Genomic DNA, 16,053 nt, shown 5'->3' on the forward strand with positions numbered 1-16,053 from the left:
CCCTTTCTCTGAAGGGAGTAAATTCTGGCACACTCTACCGCTTTCAAAAAAAGATTGTCCCACATGTCAACTTCAATGCTGGGTACAAAAAAAAAAAAAAAAAAATTATCATCACTTTTAACATGCAAATACATTTTTAAATATTAATGTAATATTTTATGTTTTATCTTTTCTATCGTACAAAACTCAGCAAGACACAAAATCAGAAGGTGTGGCAGCATGTTTAATCAGTGAAATCCTTCACAAAACACAATTCAATACTTACAACTCTCATAAGTATTTCGTTATAACAAAGCACCATGAAAAATAACTGTTACTGTTATTTAAGTGTTTATATTTAATGTAAAATATCCAAAATGAATACTTACACTCAAGTTTACCCTGATGGATGATAATTACGCACCATAGTGATATAAATAAAATTTTCATTACAGCAAAGATTTAAACAACTTTACAAAAGACTCAAAAGGAAAGCTGTAACAACTCTGTAAATATATTAATAAGATATGTACACAGTGTCTGGCCGTGTATGTGTGTGTGTGCGTATATGTGTGTATGTGTTTGTGTTCAGACAGCGTTATTCGTGTTGTCATTATTATTGATCTCCATCCTGCTGATCAATTCAGTCACCAGCTGCTGCACAGTTTGAGAGCGCAATCGGCCAACCTCGAGGACACCTTCATGGTTCACACTTTCAGAGTCCTCGTAACTCTTCACAACCTGAGGTAAGTCAGTTAGGCAATCAATCTTTTCTATTTCACATAAACCTATCAAATTTACCAATTATAAAAATAAAAATCTGACAGTCAATCAGACTACTAAAATATAAAACTGTTTATAAAATCACAAAGTCAAACACAAGTTGGTCAGGCAGGCATCTGAACAAAATGCTATATGGATGCATTAATGCAAATGGTAGTATTGATCAGTGTGCCATTGGGTGTTACCTTATTGGTAATCAGGGAAAGGCCAAAAACTCTCAGACCACAGTGAGTTGCCACAACAACTTCAGGAGCTGTACTCATACCTGGAAACGGAGCAACAGGTCACTGATATGGGTCAGAACAACATATTAATAATAATAGAGTTATTTAAGGTATTGATCTAATCAGCTGATCAGCAAATAATGGCCAGCAGATAACTTGCAGATTAGTGACCACCAGTTGACTTTAAATTTCCAGCCTTATTTCTGCTGGGGTAACATTCTGTTTCCCATAATTATATCTGACAGATATTCTTAGATACAATTAACAGTGATTCAGTGATGTTTCTGGTATTGATTGTTTAGATAAGGTGGATGCAGCTATAGTAATATCACCCACTGGTTTGTCAAGTGATTTTTGGAGCTCATCATGAATTTTTCAATCATAATCTTGGTCTTTTGGGGATCAAAAGTGACTGTATTTAGACAAAAAGTTGTAGCTGGGGAATGACATTTTAAGCCCAATTGAAGAATAAAACTACCTTGACGATATCATAGCTACTGATAACCAATTAAAGAATTAGCTCAAGGATGCTAATTAGGAGTGAATCAATGCAGCTGTTGGCAGTAAATCTTACCTCATGTGTATTTCAAGCATGCACAGATATGAGTTGCACACACATAGTGACCCTCCTATAATTCTGTACCCTGCATCAATATAGAAAACCCTGGTGCTCCATAACGTAACTTCTGAACAAATTTTCAGGTAATTTTATCTATCATTTTTAGCTTGCTTTTCTTATATGTTATGTTTTTTCATTTATTCATTCCTTGATTATACCTGCTAAACTATGCGATGACAGATTTGTGTCGCCTCACATCTGTTAGGATTTATTTTGTATTTAGCTCTCATAAATCTGGCTCCTGTCTGTACTGTATACAGCTATTTTGTAAATTTACAGAAAAAGGACACGTGATGAAGTGCAGAAGGAGTTTTTCAAAACTATCTCATTAAACTGCAGTTTGGAAGAGTAACTGGCTCTGGCATCTGACCAACACTAGTCGTTGACACTGATCTAATTAATACTCTTCACAGATATGAATTCTTTGAGATATTTCTTGTAGCCCCATTCTCAGTGAGGAAACTGATTTCTCTAGTGTTATAAGACTCAAATATGATCAAGGTTACAATGAATTAAGCAGACTCTGTGATAAGCAAAAGAGTACAAATGTATTTGTGTCATACCAACTGCATCCACCCCCAGTCGATGTAACAGTCTGGCCTCAGCAATGGTTTCAAAATTAGGACCGCCTACCATGGCATACACCCCGTCTTGCACAAGGCCAGCAATACCCAGCTGTTTGGAAATTTCCATAGCTAGGTAACGCAGCCCTTTGTCATAGCAGCCTGACATGGCTGGGAAGCGAGGCCCAAACCTAAAAACAACAGCGTGATTAGGTTCATTATGTCTACTCTGGCTTTAGATATAAGAGGTTTTATGTCAGAAAACTAGTCTTTTAGAAAGGAACTATAGTTTTACCTTTGACATGTTTTGACATGAAGTGATAGTTGAAGCATGTCAAAGGTAAAACTACAGCTCCCGACAAGAAAAGAAACTTTATATCTAAAAACATCAAATAATCAGCGGCAACAAGCAACATGATCAACAGCATCAGGAACAATAGCAACAGCAGTTTGTCACCATGACAACACATTACTTGTCATCATTGGGTCCACATAGTGGGTTCAGGCCCACCAGTCCGGGGAAGTTGATGTGGTCTTTGATGATCATGATATCACCGGGTTGAAGGCCGTCAGCCAAAGCACCAGCAGCGTTTGTCACTATCAGAGTCTCCACCCCCATCAGTTTGAAGACTCGAACTGGAAATGTTGTCTGAAGGACAGACCGGCAAGTCAGACAATCAAACTTATTTGGAATAAAGCAAAATGAAACAAACATCTTAATGTCGTGCACTCAGGGTTTTGTGACATGATGAAAATTAATTCAAGCCTCTCAGGCAGTACCTGCTGATGCCGATTACATAATACACCACTAAACTTGATTTATTGCATAAAGGCCAAATATAAAAGAGGCATTTCCACCCCAAGTAAAATATTTTGTAATAAGACTTTGTTTAGAAGGGAAAAAAGGATCCTTAAAAGAGCACCACCTACAGGAGAGTCAGAGTCTCAGCCTGACACAGAAGAGAGAGTTTGTGTAGCTGTGAATGTGTCTTACATAGTAGGAAACAATGGCAGCATTGAGTAGTCCGCTAAAAGGCTGCATGTGACTAGACCAATGCATGACACACACGCACACACATTACAGGTTCAGTCTCATGCTGCTGATTACAGTCATATGTGTGTTGTATCAAGGTTGTGTGAATAAGCTTTTTAATCAGCGCACTGTGTGTGTTTGTGGCATTTATAAGTAGAATGCATTTTGTGTAATAGTTGTGCCCTGTTTGCTGTGTGTGTTATTTCCATTGCAGTTTCTTTGGAGCAGAACAGAGTAGAACTGGCTATTAAACCCAATACAGGGACCGGTGTCTCTTTCTCAGCACGATGCACTGCTGTTTTGTTTTTTATTTTGTCATTTTGTTTGCATTTGCATTCGTTTGCTCATTCCAACAATTCAGATATTTTTCACACAACTGATGCTGGTCTTTGTACTTAATGTTTTTTTCTTGTTTTTTTTAAATTTATTTTTTTTTATTACGTACCTCTATAAAATGTGTTCATTCAGAAAAAAAACCCCAAAAAAACAAACAAACAAAAAAAAAATCCTCTGGTATAGTAGGTTCATCTTAAGTAAAAAACAAATAACGTTTCACTAATTAGAGGTTTGCTTGTCAATTGCACTTTCTCACAGAACTCTTAAAGGATCCAGACTTTCTTTTGGTCTTAAAGCTCTGCCCTGGTGTTACTGAATGCATCCCAATCCTCAGAAGTAAAGAAAAACAAAAAAGACAAAAAAAAAGTTTTTGAATACCTTGAGAAGTGAGTGTCCTTCATACATGTGGAAGCGACCCTGCATGCAAACACATGACTTCCCCTTCAGCTCCCCAAAAACCAGCCGTCCTGCATGACCCTGCACTGCAACACACAAACACACACAAATATACATGGATCTTGTAAGCAAACCATGCTGTGTTTTGCTTTTTATGTCTACAAGTTCATCTTCAGATTCAGTATTTAATGCTGCCTGTAGTGCTGATTTGACATTCCAGTGAAGTGATGTGAATATTAAATCCTGTGCTCTTTTTCTCTATGCATCATATAACAATGAAGTATGAAGTAAGATTTGAGGCATTTTACAACAGAGAAACAACTGTAATGCTGCAAGCAAGCCAAAATATTAAAAACACCACCGGTGTAGTGGATCAGTGGTTTTATATGACGTTTGGAGAAAAATTTGGAGGAGTACATTTCAAGAACAGAGATCATAATTAAACAGGACAATGCATATTATTCTAAAAGGCTATGTGAAAAGGAAAAATATGAAAGTCATTCATTCAAATTCTGTATATAGGCTAGAAAATAAGGATAACACAACTTCCTTTCCAAGATTGAAACCACTGATAAAGGACAAAAAAATCTTCTGTCTGAAGCTGAAATTGTTGTTTTATCAGAGAATTGAAGCAACTGACCACAATTGCAGCAGGTTACTAGACTGGATCAGACAGTAAATACATTTTTCCCTGTCAGTATTTGCTGCAGGCTGTAATGTTCATTCATTCATTCATTTTCCGAACTGCTTATTCCTATTCAGGGTCGCGGGGAAGCTGGAGCCTATCCCAGCTGGCTTTGGGCGACAGGCAGGGTACACCCTGGACAGCTCGCCAGTCCATCGCAGGGCCACACAGATGAACAACCACACTCACACTCACTCCTAGGGACAATTTTAGAGTGACCAATTAACCTATCATGCATGTCTTTGGACGGTGGGAGGAAGCTGGAGTACCCAGAGAGAACCCACGCATACATGGGGAGAACATGCAAACTCCACACAGAAAGGCCACTGACCAAACCAGCCAAGGATTGAACCAGCGACCTTCTTGCTGTGAGGCCACAGTGCTAACCACTGCGCCGCCGTGCAGCCTGGCTGTAATGTTAACAAGTGAAATATTTCATAAAAAGTTTTTCACACAAATTCAGGTTTTTCCAGAAATACTATAATCTCACAATTAATACTATAATAAACAAGCTGGAGATAAACTGTGAATATGTAAAGAAAAACTTTTTTCACGTGTGCTTTTTCTTATTATCGTCTTGCATAGAATTTTGTTTTGTTTTTTTAACATATGATCAAAATGTAACATGCACAATGAATAGGTTTGCTCTGCAGGTCTGAAGTAATCTGAAGGCTCACTAATTTTGTGCATCAATCTGATTTCAGAATCAGTTTTTTAATAATTTAGTATTCAGAGTATAGTTAGAGTACCTGTGCTGTGAGGAAAACCTGGTATGTCAGAGTATGCAAAGGAATCTTGACATTTGAGAGTGTCAGCGAGCATGCCCAGTCCAGACCCACAGATGATTGCCACCTGTGGGCGGTGCTTCGTCTGAGACATCAACCAATCAGCTGTTTTCTGGTATTCATCATAACTGTCAACATAAAGAAAGGATGACAAAAAGTAATCTGTTATAAATGACCAGCATAAAATTTTACATTTTACAGGGCAGTGGCTGTTGGTAAGCAAAACAAAATCTGGATTATACCATAACCGCTGATCTGGGGATGCATCATCATCATCATCATCATCATTGTCATCATCACATTTTAGAACCTGAAATACCTTGTTTTTTTTAATTAATGCTGCTGTTTTCTGTTAGTTTGGATTCTTTGGGATTAACAGCGCTTTCGAGGAGAGTAATAGAAAGTTCTCTCCAAAAAATAGATGTTTCATGATTTATTTTTCCTGGACTTCAAAGGTAGTGGTAATATGAGCTGTGTAATATTTTATTTTCAATTTTGCATTTACAGAAAATTAACACCCCAAAATCAGCTTCTGTGCTTTGGCTACAGAAGGCAGCTGTTTCTAAAGAAAAGTCACTGGGCACTGCAACAGCTGACCACTATAACTTAGGAAGAGATGCTGAAAAATGCAGACAATTTAGCTGGCACAAATACAATCCTCAGCTAGACAGAAATCTGACCGAAAATAAATTATAAAGAGCAGCTATTGTCCAAAGAAATTAATCAACTACAAAGGTCATAATTTGATCCGCTTGTAAATATCAAACAAAATTAATACAAGACTTTTATTGCAAGTAAACACCAGCAGGACCAAATTAATTGTAACATATTTGATCAAAATTTAAATATGCTGTTAACAACAGCTTTCTGCTAATGCATCACTTAGGTACTTTTACAATGTGGCATGAAGAAAATATTTAGAACAATCTGTTTATCCTCTTACCACAGACTTGTTCGGTTCCACTGTACTTAGATCTAAGCAGCTGTGGGAAGTGGTTAGTATTTCATGGTGAGTTTTTATTTTCATGCAGTGTGAGCTCAAGGCTATATTATTTAGAGCTATTAAAACTCTGGTTCAGATCAAGAATTGAGCAACAAATGACTACAAGCTCGTTGATATAACAAGGAAGCCAGCAAGTAGTGATACATTCCTGGATCTATAAAAATACATATACATTTTCATGCATCTAAAATGAGAAACATCCACACAAGAGAAATATGCACTGACAAGACTAAAATGGTCCAGAAGCTGTAGCAGGTATTGACATATTATAATAGGAAAAATAGTCAAATTTTTCTTTAAACACAAAATAACTTAAAATATATTTGGAAGGAAAAAGCATGTTGCAATGACAAAATCCTCTTACCTAATATGCTCTTTGCTGTGCATGATGAACAGAAGAAGATGACTGATGCCAGATGAATTCAAGATGAGTGGCAGTGAGGAACCTGTGTTACTAGATGTGTACGTATGTGTGTGTGTGTGTGTAAAATGAGGAGAGTGCAAGTGAAGCCAGCTGATGCTGATCTGTGTACATATTCACTGGTCACATGCTCCTGATTGGTTAACAACTCAACCATTCATCAGCTGCAGCCAATGGCATCAGTGTTGTAAATTTGTGTGTATGTGTGTGTCTTTTCCTAATTTGGTTTTGTAACCAGTGTCTGTTTTTTTTTTTTATCACAACCCCACTGACTGTGACTTAAGATTATTTTAGTTAATGCCTATAAGTCTCAGAGAACACACATTTACAGTCAGACTTGACTGTGTTGTAGTCTCATAATCAAGCATTAGAATTTCCCTGAAATGAAATTCAGGTTTTCTGTAAAGTCTTGACCTGTATTTTAATATTTCAAGCAGAGTCATGAAGAGAATAAGGCAGTTTGGATGATTCCTTCTTAGATCAAACATGACATTAATCTAGAAGAATTGGGTGCAAGATAGATAATGATGCCTTCTAATTTATAAAAAAATAACTTTGTCCAGTTTATGAGCCGTTCACTGTGTATGGCTCTGTATTCTTTCTTCTGCTAAAGAACCTGGGCATCTTTGAACAAGCCTCTATGTTTTACCTTCATTTATATGAATGTCAAATTTGTTGTGCTTTATTTAAAGTTTTACTTCCCAATTTGATAATTTCCTTGTAAACAGTGTATTCATCAAATTTTGTGGTGAAATAATATCAACAACAAAAAACAAATACACTCAAATTTCTGTCCAGCATGACATGAAAAGCTACAGCAAATTGTTGGATTTTAGCCAGAGGTTTGTCCTAACTACTACATGTATAATAGCATAAAAGAGCCCCTTTAACACCAGTCAGTAAAAATAGTAAAACACTTCTAATTCATACAATCACTAGGAATGCTATCGCTCTGCTGATTATGAAGAGAGCATCTAAATGTGGGCTGATGTGAAATTGTTTACCATTACTTGCAGGGCACACATCCAATATGAAAACATCATCTTATCATTTTGGGCTGCTGGGTGCAATTTAAAAGCAAAGAAGCAAAACAACATAACAACATAACAACAAAACAACACAACTGTTTGAAACTGACAGCATTAACAAACATAGTGAGCAAGCTTAAGAATAATCAATATAGAAAATGATATTGCAATACTATTTTTGGCCAAATTAAACTAATGGCTGTTTTTATTCATGATATGTTTTGTAAAATAGGCTTGTGATTGACTGATCAAAATTTCATCCAAACGTAATCAAAATTAAATTTATACGAAACCACAAGATAGTGGGCCCTTCTGAGAAGTAAAAGTAACAAAAGTAATTAAAATGACTGGTATTAAACATAGAGCCTCCATGACGTCACCTGTAGGTTTCTGAAGAGCTGAATTGAAGCTTATTGGGTGGTTCCTACCATCGCCATCTTGGCAACATCATGTCTGTGGTCTTTTCCGGAAAATACAAAAATAGGCAAAACGGTAGAGCTGAGAGGGGGGCTGGGAGCATTATCCTGTATGATTGACATCTAGTGAACTCGGACCAGTAGCTAGGAGCTAACTGGCTAAGAGCAAACCGAGTGAACCTCGTGCTAACTGGAGCTAACCAGCTAATGGAGGTAAGCGGGCTAAAGCCAAGTAAAAAGAAAAAAAATACAAAATCCCCACCCGCCTCTGTTTTCGGGGCCCTAGTGGATGAGGAGGGAACTGCAGTTAATTGCACTTCAGCATAGGCTTCACTTTTTACCGTTTATCTTTCATATATGGTCTATAGTATTAAAGCAAGACTGACTCAAATAGGACCTAGTGTTTTTCTTTACAAGCTCAAAAAATACATCCTTCCAGTGTAACTTTCATTTAACCAAAATTCTTAAACTTGTTCTTAGTCTCATCTGCTTACTGTACATAAGTGAAATTGGTGAAACATCTGCTTGTGACCCTGACAAAGTCCCCTTAAGGTTGAATTCTTTGTGCTTGCGTGAAAGCTCTTCCATACTCATCACATGCATTACCAGCGCTGAACAATGTCCTCATTTCATTACAGTTTTGAAAGTAGATAGATTGTTTCATTCCTCCTATTTGGCAAATTAAGTTACACCATTTTATAATGATGATATAGTCAAACAGCCACAATGCATTGGTTTAGGACTGTAGCTTGCAATTCAATGGCTTTCAGGGGGAAAGCATGCAGTTGAAGTGTCTTTTCTAGGACCCTTTAAGCACCCTATCATCCTTTCAAAACTGCTACCCCTCATGTTTGCTGTTGAGGTTAAATATCTAAACAACCCTTGCCCTTCTTTACAGGTGTGCCTGTCAGAGGCTGCAAGAGAAAAAGCAAGATGGACACAATCTTTGTGGACAAGATTCATCCTCTCCTGCGAACAGATGACTGTCTCTCATCATGCGTTTGCGATTTTCATTACAGGTAAATCAGCTCGCCTAGGCTGTGTTGTGGAGTCACAGTGTTTTAGGCCTGTAGAATCTTATCTAAGTTAGAAATAGAAGCAAGTTACAACCCATTAATCACTTGGAAGCTGAACTTATGTTGAAAAGTAAGACCATTTAGTTCATAGTCATCATGATACAACTGGTTTATTTAAGAGAACAAGCAAAACTACAGCAACAACAGCAACAAAACAGTCCCATTCACAGCATCATACACATAATCTTCAGTATCGTCTTAACAGTCAAAAGACACTCTGTCCTTGTGTCTTTCTACAAAGCACTTCACCAGGGGCATTTAAGGACACCCAGAGTTGAGCCTGGACAGGATCTAAATTAAAAAAGAGACATGAAATGTTTTCAACTATATAAAAACTTTAGTATTGTAGATAATAGAACGCTGTATAAATAGTACAGAAAGCAGTGCAATGTTTAATCTAATACATGAGGATGTATAATGTTACGTCCAATGTTAGATTTATAAATAGCGTCTTTGTTTTTGGAAGGCTTCTAAAGTGCTCTGTCTCTTTCCTTCCAAAAGAGAGCAACAAAAAGACGATAAAATGTTTAACATTAAACTATATAAAAGAAAATAAACTATCACTATCGAGTGATAGTTTTTAATATCTATGTTTGGTATACCTTCTCAGCACAATCTCACCATGATCCGATTATTTTTTCCATTTTAACCCACTTTGTTAATATCTTGGGCTCAAAATACACAAAAATAAACAAGTCTTAACAGTAAAATATTGTTTATTTTATTAAAAACCAACAAACAGCTGTGGCACACATGTAGCTTTTCACCAAATGAAGAGGCAGTTCTTGCCAAGAAGCAAAATATGTAAATACCTCAGCCAGAAAGGGGCCAACCCACTTTAAATCAAGACAGAGCAGTGAGAACATAAAGTGTTTGCAATGACAGGGGCCGACCACGACAGAACTCCCACAAAGGGCCCGTCCTTACCTCATCTGGGTCTGCTGCTCGTAGCGGTGGGTCTGATGTAAACAAACAGGAGAGAGCAGATTTATAAAAATGAGAAGTTTTCTATCTTAGAGCTACAAAAGTAAAATAAAAAAGAAGAGTCAAGAACAAAGACCAAAACAATTAATTAGTGCATATAATCCTGAAGCTAGTTGGCTCAGAGCAGCTCCGGGTAACCTCCTGGATGACAGGAGTCTGGAAAAAAACTGATAACTTTGATCATATTAAATTAAACATGTTTAGTTCCACTTAAATTTGAATTATATAATTCACAGGCAATAAATTTTATATGTTCTACTAAAGGCTGCACTGTGGTGGTTAGCACTGTGGCCTCACAGCAAGAAGGCCTGGACAGTGGCCTTTCTGTGTGGAGTTTGCATGTGCTCCCTGTGTATGTGTGGGTTTTCACCAGGTACTTTGGCTTCCTCCCAAAGTCCTAAAGACATGCATGTTAGGTTCATTGGTTACTCCAAAATTGCCCATAGGAATGAGTGTGAGCATGAGTGGTTGTTTGTCTCAAATGTGGCCTTGCGATGGATGGATGAGCTGTCCAGGGTGTACCCTGCCTTTTGCCCAAAGACTGCTGGGATAGGCTCCAGCTTCTTTGCGACCCATCATTGAACTAGGGTTTGGATAATAAAAGAACGTTCTACTAAAGTGCATGGGTGAAAGTTGTTGTGTGGAAGTGATGCTTATATTATTTTATTTTCCATGTCCACAAGGTTTTATGATTATGAAAACCAGTTATGTACACTGAAGCGTACTATCACCCTAATAAAAAAATATTTGGGATCAAGTACAATGTGATAGTTTCATTGCAAAAAAGGGAAACACAAAGTACTGCATGCAGATATTGCTGCGACATAAAAATAATGAAGCAAAATAAATTTCATGGAAACTATTCTTGTCAAGCAGAAACATTTCAATTGTTTTTGTCAAGGATTAATTGCTCTACTTGTTTATTGTTGTACACACAGGAATGTGGGAAAGTTACATGCAACACACATCACCTGACTGCATGCAGTGAGATGGTGCATGCATGTGTCTGGGTATGTGTGTTGCTTTTGGTTAACATGTACCATTGTTACACCTTTGGCCCTTCTGTCTTCTGAAAACTAAAATTAAGATTGTAAACACTGATGCACCACTTATACTGTGTGAATTGAGTGGCCGACAGAAAGACTAGTCCTTTCTGGTTCATCACAGTGTCATGATTCAGATTTTTACAATAAACTATTACGTAATAATGTGATTAGGTTCCTAGTTTTTTGTATTATTTATTTTTTTATTCGGGTGATAGCTCTTTGCTTCCATATTTGTATGTGCTGGTTTGGCTGTAAATATAATCTTAAAGGGTCATAATGCATGTTTCAGAACACAGTTTATTGTTTGTATTGGAACTATATAAAATCATCTATACATACAGTCCTGATAAAAATCTCAAGACCAGTTGAAAAATTGCTAGAATGTAACTTTTGCATATTTGGATGTCAATGAGATTTTGAGAAGAGCTACAATATGCAAAAGCAAGTGTGGCAAAAAGCACTTTGAAAAACTAATTTATTGAAAACAATAATTAATCTGAAATATGTTGTTTGTCAGCTGATCAAAAGTTTAAGACCACAGGCTATAAAAGCCAAAATCTGCTCAAAATTCTCATTTCTTGTTGGGCTTTCACACAGTCATGCCTTCCTGATAGCTAACGCTAAGAAGCTTTCTCTTCTTGAACATGGTCGGATCATCGAGCTGCTTAAGCAAGGCCTTTCGAAGCGTTCAATTGCTACTGAGGTTGGGCGCAGTAAGACAGCCATTCTAAATTTTTTTAAAGATCCTGAGCATTATGGGAAGAAAATGTTAAGTGGTTGACCCAAAAAAATTACACCTGTGCTGATCCGGAGGGTCCGATTGGCTGTCCGTCAAGACACAAGACGATCCTCGACCCAAATAGAGGCACTTACTGGTGCCGACTGCAGCTACAGTAACCATAAGACGGCATCTGCGGGAAAAGGGTTTCAAAAACAAAAAACGAATTCAAAGACCTCGTCTCCATCAATGCCACAAAACTTCCCATTTCCAGGGAGCATCAAACATGGGACATTGAAAGGTGGAAAAAAAGTTTTATTCTCTGATGAGAAAAAATTTAACCTTGACATTCCAGATGGCTTCCAACGTCACTGGCATGACGAGGAGATCCCACCTGAGATGTTTTCTACGCAGCACAGTGGAGGGAGTCCATCATGATCTGGGGTGCTTTTTCATTCAGCGGAGCAGTGGGGCTTCAGGTGGTGCAGGGTCGTCAGACGGCGGCTGGTTATGTGCAGGTGATGCAGCAGGTATCCCTCATTACTGAGGGCCCTCGTCTGTGTGGTAACCGCTGGGTTTTTCAACAGGACAACCCTGCAGTTCACAATGCTGGCTTGATGAAGGACTTCTTCAGGGAGAACATCACTCTTTTGGACCATCCTGCATGTTCCCCTGATTTAAATCCCATAGAGAACATTTGGGGATGGAAGAAAAGGGAAGTTTATAAAAATGGCCATCATTTCCAGACAGTTGATGCCCTTCTTGAAGCCATCTTCACCCCTTGGAGTAATGTTCCCACTAGCCTCCTGGAAACACTCGCATCAAGCACGCCCAAACAAATTTTTGAAGTGATTAACAAGAACAGTGGATTTACTCATTACTGAGTCCTACTGAGAAACATTTTTGATCTGGTTTGGGGAGTTTTTTGTTACTTTTTGAGCAATGGTCTTAAACTTTTGATCGGCTGATAAACAGCCTATTTCAGTTTAATTGCTGTTTCCAATAAATTACTTTTCCATTCAAAAGTACTTTTTGTCACACTCCCCCTCTTGCTTTTTCATATTTTAGCTCAACTTATAATCTCTTTGAGATCCAAATAGGTAAAAGGTATTGCAGTGAGGTAACAGTGCTAACCACCACACTATCACCCAGGATGTCTATTAAATTATTAAAATACCCCCCTGCATATAGTTTGCTACAAATGCTTCATTAGTCATAAGAAACAACACAATTTTAAGGGAGATTCATGAGACAGAGTTCTGGACTTCAGTGTGTTGATTAGCACTGTTGACTCACAACAATATGGTTCCTGGTTCAAGCCTCAGCCTTCTGGTGCAGAAGTTGCATGATATAAAAGAATAAATGACTGAAAATACTGTTCACATTACTCATGCAATTAAGTTGAGGCAACTTAGATTCACAAGTTGTCTCAACCTTTTTTCAAATATTTCCGCGTATTTTCTGTGCACATCCAACAATTTACTGTGTTCGACATGTGATGAATCTACACACACGTCAAGGTTGGAACAACTTTTTCATGGTTGTATAAACAGTACTGGTCTGATTGGGATTGAAGAAATTTAGTGCATTTAAACATGACTCTATTCAGTCACCACATGCCTTTGTTTTTTTTTTTTTTTAATAATTCTGATCTTTAATCTTTCATCATTAACTTGTGTCCCTGTGATCGACTGACAACCCAGACCTTTCACAACATTGCATTGGAACAAGTGGGTGTTCCCAGTGTATATACTGTACACAGGTTGAATAGCTGACTTAGGCTTTGTTTTTAAATCTAATGACATTCACTGTTAAATATATCCTAGCCCTATGCTATTTCTGTCTGTTCATAAGTTAGAACCTTAAAGAACAGGCAGCTGCTGGGTTTTTAGTGATGCTTAATATCAGTTGAATATATCATCACTGCTATCATTAAATATTCATCCATCCAGTAAAGCTGTTCCTTAAGTTGAAGTCTATGGATATAACAAAGAGTCACATTTGTCCATGAAAGCCCATCTGGAGTCCAGAGGTACAGAGGTACAGAGATGTGGCAGTTTAATGAGAAGCGGCTAGTAACTCATGATCACTAACACACTTCACATGTTCCTCTGCTGCTGTTCTGATCAGCTGCCGCTAATGAAGCTCATGTGAGCTTGATGTATGTGGACTACAGCTGAACTGGAACCAGCTTGCCAGAGACAGTCTAGATCACAGGACCCAGGTGAACTGACAAGAGGTTAATGTCAGCAATGTCCTTTTTGCAATTAATCATTACTACAGTTTCATTATCAAAGTCATCAAAATGATGCTCTGAACCTCCAGACCCTGTGTTGAACCTACATCTAAAATATAATTAGCCATCCAAAATTTATTACAAAATTTGCATGTAAACGACAAAGCTGAACACAATTAAAAAAAACAACAAACAAAAACAATTTATTGCATATGACTCTGTGTCCTTGTCTGTAAATGAAACATATTAATTGGTCAGTGTGTGCTTTGTTAAGCCTTCTGTCTTCTTTTAACTTGTGCCATTATGTGTGTGATTGTGCACGTGCTATTTAACAAGAGCCATGTGGACACAAGTTAGCAGGTTAATGAAAAGAGGAAAGTTGGTGGTTAGACACAAAGACAGAAACACAGACTGAACGTTATTTCATTTTGAGGAAGATTCAGATATTTTAGATGATATATATCAGAATACCCGCACACATCTTTAGTATCAGAATGACGACAAAAATGTAATGATGCTGAAAAAGAGCAAACATTTCTTTTCATCTTATACCACAAAGACCTGAAGTTGATGCTAATATATTGCTATATATAAACAGAACCAGTCAAACATTTGAACAGACTTTCCCACTAAACATAACGTGTTTAGTGGGAAAGTGTTGTTGGGAAGTGTGATGTGGGGAAAGCACCAGGAACTGACTAAGACCTTATAAACACACTTCAGCTCTAGAACTACTATCAAACAGAGTTCCTAAGGAGAAAAATAAAAGCAACAAAACAGGGAACTTCCTCTAATACATATGAGAACAACAAACAAACTGAACCAACTCCTAGTGGTCATCATCGGTTTTTTTACTGGCATCATATCTAACAGCAAATTATTACAGTTAAGGAAAAAAAAATTTTCTGTCAAGTTTATCAATGCAGTTAGTTTTTCTCATCGTTTTTTTCCAACACAGTGTCAATTTTGAACCGATTTAGTGAAATACTCTATAAAGCAGGACTCTTTTTAGCTCGCCAGTCCATCGCAGGGTCACATTTGAGACAAGCAACCACTCACGCTCACACTCACTCTGAGGGGTAATTTATAGTAACCAATTAACCTAACATGCATGTCTTTGGACGGTGGGAGAGAGAGAACCCACACATACACAGGGAGAACATGCAAACTCCACACAGAAAGGCCACTGACCAAACCTTGCCCCAGCCAAGCAACCTTTTTGCTGTGAGGCCACAGTGCTAACCACCATACCACCGTGCAGCCTCAGTAAGTAATTCTAATAATAAAATGACAAAACCAAAATAGTCACTAGTGACATTCCACACAATAATGACTTATGCAACTGTGCCAAGTTTTACTCAATGGCATTGTCAAATATATCCTTAAGCAAATCAGTGAAGTTAAGGTTTGGTTTTTTCCCTTGTTCCTGTCTTTTGCAGATTAGAAAATTAGTGTCATTTGACCTGTAAGCACTCCTATCACATGCTAAATTTACTGATATATTGTAGTTGTAGTTGCCTTTTCTGCTCTGCACCCTGGCTGCTCTCAGCTTTTAATGCTCAGCTGAATGCTCCGCATTACAGCGTTCCTTCACTTCAGTCAAAATGTGAAAAATGTGACCTTGTTCAGTAAAATGTCACTCAGATATCTGACATTCCTGAACATATGTGGGATACAAGAGATTGTGTTGCTTTTTTCACTCCTTCAGTTTTAGCAGTAAAA

At 37.7% G+C, this 16,053-nt stretch overlaps 1 protein-coding gene across 1 annotated transcript; it reads right to left on the reverse strand.

Moving 5' to 3' along the window:
- Positions 1 to 567: 567 nt before the first annotated feature.
- Positions 568 to 6,793, reverse strand: pnp4a (purine nucleoside phosphorylase 4a; the record flags this gene model as incomplete). Its single annotated transcript, XM_079242333.1, has 7 exons — positions 568 to 720; positions 948 to 1,027; positions 2,169 to 2,359; positions 2,642 to 2,817; positions 3,916 to 4,019; positions 5,368 to 5,531; positions 6,771 to 6,793. The coding sequence occupies 7 exons, from the start codon at positions 6,791 to 6,793 to the stop codon at positions 568 to 570; spliced, it is 891 nt and encodes a 296-aa protein (XP_079098459.1).
- Positions 6,794 to 16,053: the final 9,260 nt, after the last annotated feature.

The sequence above is a fragment of the Telmatherina bonti genome (assembly GCF_933228915.1).
Source record: "Telmatherina bonti genome assembly, chromosome: 6".
In the NCBI taxonomy this organism is placed as follows: Eukaryota; Metazoa; Chordata; class Actinopteri; order Atheriniformes; family Telmatherinidae; genus Telmatherina; species Telmatherina bonti.